The sequence below is a fragment of the Penaeus monodon genome, chromosome 5 (assembly GCF_015228065.2).
Source record: "Penaeus monodon isolate SGIC_2016 chromosome 5, NSTDA_Pmon_1, whole genome shotgun sequence".
NCBI classification, from domain to species: Eukaryota; Metazoa; Arthropoda; class Malacostraca; order Decapoda; family Penaeidae; genus Penaeus; species Penaeus monodon.
Genome location: NC_051390.1, coordinates 22,818,961 through 22,830,048, shown reverse-complemented (window position 1 = coordinate 22,830,048; position 11,088 = coordinate 22,818,961). Strand labels below are relative to the sequence as shown.

The window sequence follows — 11,088 nt, the reverse complement described above, 5'->3', positions numbered from 1 at the left end:
ATATGAACGTACACGCATGGACATAGACGTACATATGTACACATACGTACACAAGCACACACAAACCCACACACAGAAGCAGACACGCAAGCACGCACACGCAAGCACGCACACGCAAGCACACGCACACACACACACACACACACACACACACACACACACACACACACACACACACACACACACACACACACACACACACACACACACACATACACACACATACACACACATACACACACTCTCTCTCTCTCCTCCTCTTCCCTTCCCTTCTTCCTCCCTTTCTTCTACTTCTTCACCCCTCTTTTCCCTCTCTTTCCTCTTCTCTTTCTCCTCTTCTCTTTCTCCTCCTTTCCTCCCCTTTCCCTTCCCTCCCCCCTTTTCCTCTACTTTTCTCCTTCCTCCTCTTTCTCCTCCTGCGTCCCCTTCTTCTATTCCTGTCTCTCCTCCCTTGCCCTCTTTCGTTTTCCCTCTTCTTCTCCCTCTCCTTCTCCCCTTCCTTCCCTCTTTGCCCTCTCTTTCCCTCTCCTCTCCTCCTCCGTCCACTCTTCCCCCTTCTACTTTCCCCATTCCCTCTTTCCATCTTCCCGTGCCTCCCTCTCCTTCTCCCTCTCCTCCATCGCCTCTTCCCCCTCCCCCTTCTCTCTCTCACCCCATCCCTCCCCTCTGCCCTCTCCCCTTCCACGTTCCCAGTTCAATGTGAACGTAAAAATACATGGCGTGACCATACGCACACTGACGCGGCGTCCTCTGCTGTGATCACGTGATTGCGTTCACTCGTACACGAAGGCACACGCTCTAAGAGGGCTGCATTCGGGGTCCTCATTTGAACGCAATATCGAACGCAGCGAACTGGAGGAGCTACTGTTCATAGAGATGTTTAATATTGCCTGTTTTCTTTTCTCATTTGTTTGATTGCATTGGTTCCTCTGGTTGTTTCTTGTGTATGTATCCCTGTGTTTGCTTCTCTTTTTTTCTCTTTCTTACGCATTCTCTCTCTCTCTCTCTTTCTTTCTCTTTCTCTTTCTCTTTCTCTTTCTCTTTCTCTCTCTGTCAGTATCAGTCTCAATCTCTATCTGCCTCTCCCTTCTTTTCCCACTGACCTCACCCCTTCTCCCTCTCCTCTCCCTTCCCTTTTCCTCTCCTCTCATCTCCTCTCCTCTCCTCTCCCTCTTCCTCCACCACTTATTCCCCTCCCCTTTTCATCCCCCACCCTCCACCCCCTCCCGAGGTCATTAGAACATCGGAAGGGAAAAGTTCGCGCGCGCCAGTATTTATATGTTTTCCCGACCCGAATCCGCTTCTATTATTATCTGCGTTCGATAATTTTTACGCAGAATCGAATGACGAAGCCCGCGCGCGAACTTCTCAGAAGGGATAAACTAATAAAAGATTATGATAAAAAAATGTAGAATGAGTTATGGTTGAAATGAAGGGAATTAGATCCAAGTGACATTACAGTTGTGAATATAAATCGTGATGAGGACTTTTACGCTAACGTTCGTTGTTCATAAAACAGAAGATGGTTCTTCATATTCCAATAAGGTTGCCAAAAACAGTCTTAAGCATGTCTCAGTTGTAGATGTTACTTCGCAGTTGCATTAATTAATTATAAGCCCCGACGGTTACAATTTAGATTTCCTTGAAAAATAAATGTATCAGATAGCCTACAGCTGTTATATATGGTGATGTTACTTAACCTAATAAGCACGGTGCTAAGTTAAAACGGGTGTTCCGGACACACTGCATCGCGTGTTTAGCGGACAGGGATCAGAGAATATATGTTTTACTTTTGCCCTGTAAAGCAAATGCAATATTATATATCTTTACAAGCGCATATGTCTATAACCTTTTCTTTCTTTCTCTTTTTATCACTCATTCTGTCTCTCTCTCTCTCTCTCTCTCTCTCTCTCTCTCTCTCTCTCTCTCTCTCTCTCTCTCTCTCTCTCTCTCTCTCTCTCTCTCTCTCTCTCTCTCTCTCTCTCTCCTTCTCCCTCTCCCTCTCCCTCTCCCTCTCCCTACCCTTACCCCTTTCTCCCCTTCTCCCCCTCTCCTTCTCCCTCCGTCAACTCCGTCAACTCCCTCCCCTGGCCTCCCCTCCCTGCTGCCTGCGTAACGGGCGTGTCCATTGCAGGCACTGGCACCACCGCGACGAGAGGTTCCTGTACATGCTGTTCGAGTACGTGTGCGGCGGAGAGCTCTTCTCGTATCTCAGAAATGCGGGGAAGTTTACGATGACAACGGGTGAGTTTCGTGCGTGCGTGTCTTTTTTTTGTTTTTGTTTTTTGTTGTTGCTCTTTATTTATGGTTTGGTTTTTTGTTTATCTAACTTCTTTTTTTTGGCCTTGATTGTTGCTTTTTGTGATTTTTTTTCTTTCTTTTTTTGCTGCATTTTTTTCTTTCTCACTGGTTTGTTATTGTGCGCGCACAGGAAAACATCCAAACAATCATATGTATATAAATATAAATACACATATATATATTATATATATATATATATATATATATATATATATATATATAAAATATACATATATATAATACAAATAATATGTAAATATATATTATATATATATAATATATATATATATATATTATATATATATATAATATAATATATATATATATATATATATATATATTATATATTATTTATTATATATGTATATATATATATATATTTATATTATGATATATATTATTTATTATATATATATATATATTAATATATATAATATATAATATATATATATACTATATATATATATATACAACACTAACTTCCGTGTGTACTTCCAAACACAAACAAGTAGACATGTGATTAAGCGGCAGTCAGAAAGGTGTCATGCGCTCGTCATGAGCTCGGCCCATGCACGCTCCCCTCCCCTTCCTCATGACTAATGCGTGCTGTGTGGTCTCCCTTCAGCCATGTTCTACGCCTCAGAAATTGTGTGCGCCCTCGAGTACCTCCACTCACTGTCCGTTGTGTACAGAGACCTTAAGCCCGAGAACTTACTGCTTGACAAAGATGGACACCTTAAGATCACTGACTTCGGTTTTGCCAAGAAGCTCACCGACAGGTATGTTGCTGCGCCCCAGCCAGGCGGCGGGTGGGGCGGGGTTGCGCGTGCGTGCGTGCGTGTATGTGTGTGTGTGTGTGCGTGCGTGCGTGCATGCGTGCGTGCGTGCATGAGTGTGTGTGTGTGTATGTGTGTCTGTCTGTCAGTCAGTCTGTCTGTCCGTTTGTGTCTGTATGTCTGTGTGTTCCTCCAATCAGGACAGAAATTTAATTTGATACGAGTACAGAACACACATTTGTCATTTTATTTTTTTATGCTCACACGTGAATACTTAACCCGTAACAACTTTCTAGTGCTTGGGCTGCAAAGCTTTTATTGTGCTCTTCCTGAGGAAATGAGTGTTTCCCATTTGAAAGATAAAAAGTTTGTCATATATTTACACATCTTCAGCCAAGTCACCCATATATTCACATGTAATACATAAAGGCATCCAAGTAAAAATCCTCACCCAGAAACCCAATCCTTTCAGGACGTGGACCTTGTGCGGGACGCCGGAGTACCTCGCCCCTGAGATCATCCAGAGCAAAGGGCACAACAAGGCGGTCGACTGGTGGGCGCTGGGTGAGTCACGGGCGGCGGCGCAGAAGGGGATGTGACGCCCTAACGCTCACTGGCGGAAACCGGACACTGCGCCTCGTGTTGTTACGTCTCGGGTTAAAGAGTCGAGTTCTACATGTAGATATTTTTTTTTCTGGGGTAGTTTGTTAATTTTTTTGGGTTTGTTGTTGTGTTTAAGAACTCGGGGTAGGTGGGCGCCGTGATTGTGTGGTGCTGTTTTGGATGCTCTTTAGCTTAGATTTTCGTGTAATTCCTCATTTTATTTCTTATTTCTTTCCTGAAGACATTTTGAAGGAAAAGCTACACCCGTGCTGCATTCATTAAAAAATAGGGACCTCTCAAAATCGTTTCGGCCGTTGAATGCCCAATAACGCACCTCTCCCTTCTTCCTCAGGCATCCTCATCTACGAGATGCTAGCCGGCTACCCGCCCTTCTTTGACGACAACCCCTTCGGCATCTACGAGAAGATCCTGGGCGGGCGGGTGGAGTGGCCGAGGCACCTGGAGGCCACCGCCAAGGACCTCGTCAAGAAGCTGCTCACTCAGGATCGCACAAAGCGCTTGGGGAATATGAAGGTACGGCGAGAGAGGATTTCTGATCGGCTGTGGCCTTTACTTTGGGGGAACTGTGGGCTGGAGAGATTCGTGGCCGTGAGCTGTTATTGGAGGAACTTTTGCAATACTTTTAGTCATGATTAATTGCGGGAGAAGGTAGTCGCTCCTACAGCGAGAAAACCTGCACAAAACTTAATCATATATGAATATTTATCATTATATGATAATGATACACCTACGCGGCATTAGCTATCCAGTGCGTTCTTGATGTATAAAGAACGCTGCCTTTAGGGGCACAATGAATAAATTACAGCATTATTATTTGTTTTATTGTTGTTATTATTTGTTACTGTTATTGATGTTTTATACTGTTACTGTTGTTTTTAATGTGCATTGATTATTATTGTTATACACTTTTAAATAATATTTTTATTACTGTTATTATAATTATAATAATAATAATTATTATTATTATTATTATTATTATTATTATTATTAATTATTATAATTATTATTATAATTATTATTATTATCATCATCATCATCACCATCATCATCATCATCATCATCATCATCATCATCATCATCATTAATATTATTATTATTATTATTATTATTATTATTATTATTATTATTATTATTATTATTATTATTATTATTATTATTATTATTATTATTATTATTATTGCTATCATCATCATCATCATCATCATATTATTATCATTATCATCATTATTTTAATGGTTCTTCTCATAACTCCCTGTATGAAATATTGGAAGAAATTGGTGATATGTTGACTACTTGACTAGAAACAATATAAATGACAAAGATAGATTGACTAAATTGTAAATTTTAGTGTTGGATTTCTGGTAAGGAATTTGAATAAGAAAACAGTATATGAATATTCATTCATAGTTTTCTAGTATGAAGCATAATGTCAATTGTGTTTAATGTTATAATTTAGATTATAAAGTCACATTTCATAATTTTGGTTGTGTAATTATTTTACATTGTAAATACAATAAATAACATGAACTGTAAAATTGGTTGATACAAATTAGAACATTTTCTTTGTGCTATCATTTTATAACATTGTAGATTGCAAAGATAATGAAAAGTGTAGATTTGTAATTTTATAATGCTTATTATAGTGTAGATCTTGAAATTAATGGTGTGATATATATCGTGTTTTAGATTTTGGTAAGACATTATACAGAGTACTGTACACAGTTATAACATGTAGAGTGTGCTGTAATTTTATCAGAACTGGATAATTATGTGCCTGACTTTTCTTTTCTATTTTTGTATTCAGAATGGTGCTGAAGATGTAAAGAGACATCGATTTTTCAAGAACACAGACTGGGATGAAGTTTACCATAAGAAGTTAAAGGTATTGTTTGTTTTTTGTTCTTATGTATACTTTTAGTTTATGAATGAACATATAAGAAAAATACACATATTTTGTGTGTGAGTGCGTGCGCGCGCGCGCATTTTACCTGATGGAGGAACTTTGCAGTGCACATATTGTAATGCCTCCTATTTCCCCCTTCCCCCAGCCCCCCATAGTGCCGAAGGTGAGCTACGAGGGTGACACGCGCAACTTTGACGATTACCCTGAGAACAACTGGCGGTCAACACAAGGAGTGTCTGACATCGAGTTGGCGATATTCAGTGACTTCTGAGTGTTATTAGGGATGTGTGTGTAGTCTGTGATCAAGGGAGACTCATGTAATTATAATCCGAGTTACGAATGTTGTTAAACGGGTCATGTACAACGAATATTTATTGGTAATTAAACGTAATATTACTTTGTATATTATGTATGCATTATATGAGATTTAGATCTTGAAGAAAAGAATCATGAAGAGAAATTTATATGTTTAGAAATATGATAACTACAAAAAAATTACAGAGAATAGTTTTATATTTTGTGAAACATAACAAGGTTGTCTTGTGGATATTTTTTTCTCAGCTTTATCACAGTAGATTTTGATGTCATGCCATATCAACACGACCTGAGGAAACCTCACAAGGCATGAAGCAAACCAGCATAGCATTTGGTGGATCATATTCGTTAGGCTTTGTCTGCTATTTTTTGCCTCTGTCACTCGTTTTTCATTTTGATATATTTATTTATTTATTATTATTATTATTTTTTTTAGGCGAATAACTTTTTTTTTTTTTAGATAAGGAGATTTTAAACCATGAATTTTTTCATTTTCATTTTCTACTTTTATCTTGAATATCTCAAAGTCATATTACTGTCAACATGATCTTAGATATTTTTTCTTCTCAGATAAGTACATTTGTCTCATTTGATAGATACAGATGTTACACATTCACAACTCACTGCTGTTCAAGATTCACCATAGGAAAGAATGGTTAGCTCTTCTACATGGCTTGTCCTAAGTGGAGTGTCAGTACTTAAGTTGAAAATGAGTTTAAGGCAAGCATAGGCAAACCATTAGGATGTTCTCCCAAACAGTCTCAATTCCCTGGCATATAGTTGGCTTACACAAAGGTTATGGAATTGTAACTCGTATGATATTTTTTGCTACTGATGTACCTCTGATGCGATCTTGATGAAAATTATTTTTATGCATGTACTTCTGCCTTGCATAAGTACTAATGTCAGGCCTTTGTTGATGCAATGAAAGATTGAATTATATTTTGTTTTGTTTTTCAGTGCAATATTTATTGATTACTGTGAAATCATCATAAGGTTTAAGAGAAAAGCATTTATATTGTAGCTAGTGCAAAAAGCTTCCATTACTAGTATTATCAGTAAAACTTTGCCTGCTCATTCACTTATAAGTTTCTTCCATTCATTTTCTGTTTTTTTTTTTTTTTTTTTTTTTTTTTTTTTTTTTTTTTTGCTTATTCTGACCATATTTTTTCAAGAAGTTCATGTTTATGAGTCCCCCTTCCCCCACAGATCAGCTAATGACATCCACACTTTCATAGATATCCAAAAGACTTTGCAGATTAGCACACAGTCAATAAGAAACTGTTTCTTTTCTGTTCATTATGTTAAACCAACTCAGGCTCATGGAAGATCAATTTGGACTTGAATTTGCATGGCTGAATATATGTTGTTTCAAGTATGTACAATGGCAAGTTGTCAGAGTGCTTCCAGATGTTAAATTTGTGATGCAGAAAAAAGTACAATAATAGAGAACTCTTTGTGCCTCATATATCCTGGAATATAACTAGTCTCTGCTAATTACAATGTGATTACAGTGCAAGCTTTCACTCTATTAATGTCCAATTTCCTATGTCCACATTCAGCCAAGATCTAAAAATTTCAATCTTTCTTGAAAAAATATACAATTCTCCACAGCCTTATGTGTTGTGTGTGTGTGCAGGTAATCTCCCCATGTACACACACTAAAAAGAATATGCACATAACTCTCAGGGTGACACTTGATGTATACATGATTATGGCATGTCATACCTGATGTGTAGATTTGGTCACACCCTTAATAGGTCCTGATTGCAAAACTTATCTAGAGCATGTAAACATCTTTTTCACAGTGTGCACATGTAAAGTATATGATACATATGCATGCAGTGCTTGTTACAGACCCATTACCGTAGTGCACCAACACACATGCCATCACTCTTGTGTCCAGAATATGGTTACAAGAGATCATCCAGAGAGATTATCCATTTTATCCAGATTACCCAACTGACCTCAAGAGTGGATCACATAATATAGATTACACAGACATCCACTGTCATGCATTCACCCCTGTATATTATCAGTCTCATAATCTCATTTGTCATGAATAATATTTCCTTTTTCCATTTGTGCAACAGACTGTTGACTCAGGGACAGTCAAAGAAGGGATGTGAGGTGTTACAATACATCAAGAAGTGTCAGCAGTATATTTTTATTCCATACTCCCTAAACATTTTGAATTTCAAAACCTTTCAAAGGTAGATTGATTAACAGCTACTGGGAATCATGAATGGCATGACACAGAATGTTTCCAGTGTTTTAGTTAGCATTTTCATGTTCATGTTCTTAATGTCCATTCATACTCCTTTGTACTAATTTATTTGCCAAAAAGATTGGAAACGGATAGGCAAGCATTTTTGTACAGGTAAACATGCCATTATTTTTGCAGTTTTCCTAGTTATTTTATTGATCCTCCATTACCTGAAACTCTGGTTTAGTTTTGTTTGAAAATTGTGAGTCACATATTCAAGCAGAATGACATTTCATCACAGCAAAATTGTATTCTGTAAATATATTACATTTGACTTATGCTTCCTTCTTTGTTGATCCTTCCACAAGCATTTATAGTTATTAGCATCTATGTAACCTTTTTTAGAGCAAGAAAGGACCAAAAGCAGAGGTGTACCAAGTAGAGAGGTGCTTTTATGTAATTGAATATATCTCTTTGGAGGACGTACCTACTAAAATATAATGGAGAAATATGTGTGATGCTTTGCAGTTATATAACATCCTATAATGTAAATAAAGGATATGATACCAAAAATTATTATTATTTTTACAAATGGACTCACTGATACATGTAACATTTCCTCTTACCAGCATTTTTTGGGTCACTTACTTGCTTAGGTGCTAAAACTATCAGTCCACTACTCAGTCTTTAATCTTGTCTTATTGTTTTGGGTGTGTTCTCACTAAATGTATGTTCCTAAAATATAACCATTTATTATTATAATTATTTCACATCTACAGCATAAATGTGGAATGAAGTATGTACTGCTTTCATGAGATTGTTTTAATTAGCATTGCTAATGAGGAGTATCAAACTGTGGAGATGGTTTTGGGAGTTCTACTGTTAAGTGAAATTTTGTGAAAGGTACTGAAGTTAGTGAATACATTTGATTCAAACATAATGATATATAGTGTTATGGGATGGCTTTGTAACAACATTCTAGTTTATGGCATCTTTATGAATCTGTCTCTACATCTTCTTTAGTCTTTAGTAGATAATGTCTGTCAGAGTTTTGCCCTTGCATATGTTACTCTAATAATAGGATATTTTACATCATATATTACCTGATGATCTGGTCCAAAGTGTGTCACTAACTGAGGTTATTGATGACTTTGAGTGTAATGGATGTATTATCACATATTGGTAGTTACTTGAATTACTTGAAAGGTCTTTCCTTTCAATATCCTGCAACCTTTTATATATAACATACATATTTCATCAGTATTTACATATTTTAACCAAATTTTATATCATTACTCCCACTCTTGGTGTCATCTTTGCAATTCACATCCTCTTAAAAGTTTTCACAATCTGCAGATTTAATCTTACTTAGCTCTGCCACAGCCTGGACATACATACTTTGCTTGTGTGATGCAATATATACAAAGTTGTATTGTAACCCACAAAACTATTCCAGTCAGGTATGTCACACATTTACCTATGCATTACTGTAAATCTTTCTCCTTTGTAGAAATGTAGGAAAAGTGATATGGGAAGCAATATTATTTTGGTTAACATCATTTCAACAGAAAATACTGGTTCAGCTATGGTAGATATCAATGAAAGCTGAAAAAGTGTATTTCTGGTAGTTTGCAAATAGAATAATGGTCAGAAAAAATGTTCACCCTATATTCTAATTACTTCTGTGATTTTGTTTTCAGTAAACCCCAAATATTTGATATTCAATGGGTATCATAACTGGTTTTCTATTTGTGATGGATATACATAATACTTAGTAAGTCTAACATTCAACAAACACACTAGTAATCCTAGAACTTGCCTTAGGTTGCTCAATCAGTAGTATTTTCAGTAATGTTAATTATTAGATTGTTTCTACTAATTAAGTCCTGAAATAAGTTTTTTCTCCTGTCTTTTTTTCATGAATCACAGTAGAAATTAATAAACTTAGTGTGAATCAACACATGAAATATCTTACATTTCAGTCTGACATTTCATACCAAATATACCACAACATTAATCAGTTCAAATGATCTAGAAACATTTGTAATCATTCTTCAGTTATAAGAATAATTGGGGTATTTCAAATAAGTGTCAATGGATTTTAAAGTAGTTTTCACATCTTAAACAAAGACCTGGAAACAAATCTTTTGAAGACTGAGGCCAAACAGGAAGACCAACAGACATAAAACCATCAGAATTCACCAGTCTACACCCTGTGTGTTATTGTCATCACTGGAGTCTATGGGACCCTACATCTTGATTTCTCCCTCTGAATAATATAGGCATTTGAAATTTCTTAAAAGAAGTGATAAAGAATTTTATACATGTCTTATCTCTTTCTACATTACTCTTAATATAGATTTCTTTGGTTTGTTTCCACAATGTATTTATGCAGTAGCTCTTTTCCTATGGTGTACACTACTCAATACACTTTTCCATAAGGGGTCAACACTGTACTACAGGAGAACATCTTTAATAAAGAAAGTAATGCCAGATGGCCAAAGAATTAATTTTAATAAAATTCAACATTTTGGGGAGCAATGAGCCTTGAGACAAACATAATTCCTTCTGTTACCTGGACAAAATGTAAAGTCTAGGTTGAATTATTGCATTAGTAGACTATAATTATAATGTTTTGTTTATCTGTTAGGGTAGATATAAAAACTCTGTAATCATGTGACTTTTGTTTCTGGTGATGGTGAGACAAATACAAAACTGCAATCCAAATTGACTGCAGAAATGTTAATCCATATTTTGTGTATAGACAGAGGAAGCATTTTTCTATGAAGCAGAATCCCCTAAGATATTATTTATGTTTATGATAAATTTATGAAGTGATCTAAACTTCACCTTGGTTAGGCTTCACCACTTTGATCTATTCTAATATGTTGAATATTAAAACAGACAATGTGCACCTCCTAAAACTGTGATATCATGTCATGGCTCAGACACACAATGAGGAA

General features: G+C 36.5%; 1 protein-coding gene across 1 annotated transcript in view; it reads left to right on the top strand.

Annotated features, from left to right (window-relative positions):
* Positions 1-8,698, top strand: part of LOC119573113 (cAMP-dependent protein kinase catalytic subunit 3-like) — a 57,251-nt gene extending 48,553 nt beyond the window's left edge. Inside the window, exons 3-8 of the mRNA XM_037920148.1 lie at positions 2,135-2,244; positions 2,927-3,080; positions 3,550-3,641; positions 4,033-4,214; positions 5,506-5,583; positions 5,750-8,698. Coding sequence (XP_037776076.1) covers positions 2,135-2,244; positions 2,927-3,080; positions 3,550-3,641; positions 4,033-4,214; positions 5,506-5,583; positions 5,750-5,875 — 742 coding nt within the window. The 3' untranslated portion in view covers positions 5,876-8,698. The remainder of the gene's footprint in view (positions 1-2,134; positions 2,245-2,926; positions 3,081-3,549; positions 3,642-4,032; positions 4,215-5,505; positions 5,584-5,749) is intronic.
* The last annotated feature ends 2,390 nt before the right edge of the window (positions 8,699-11,088 follow it).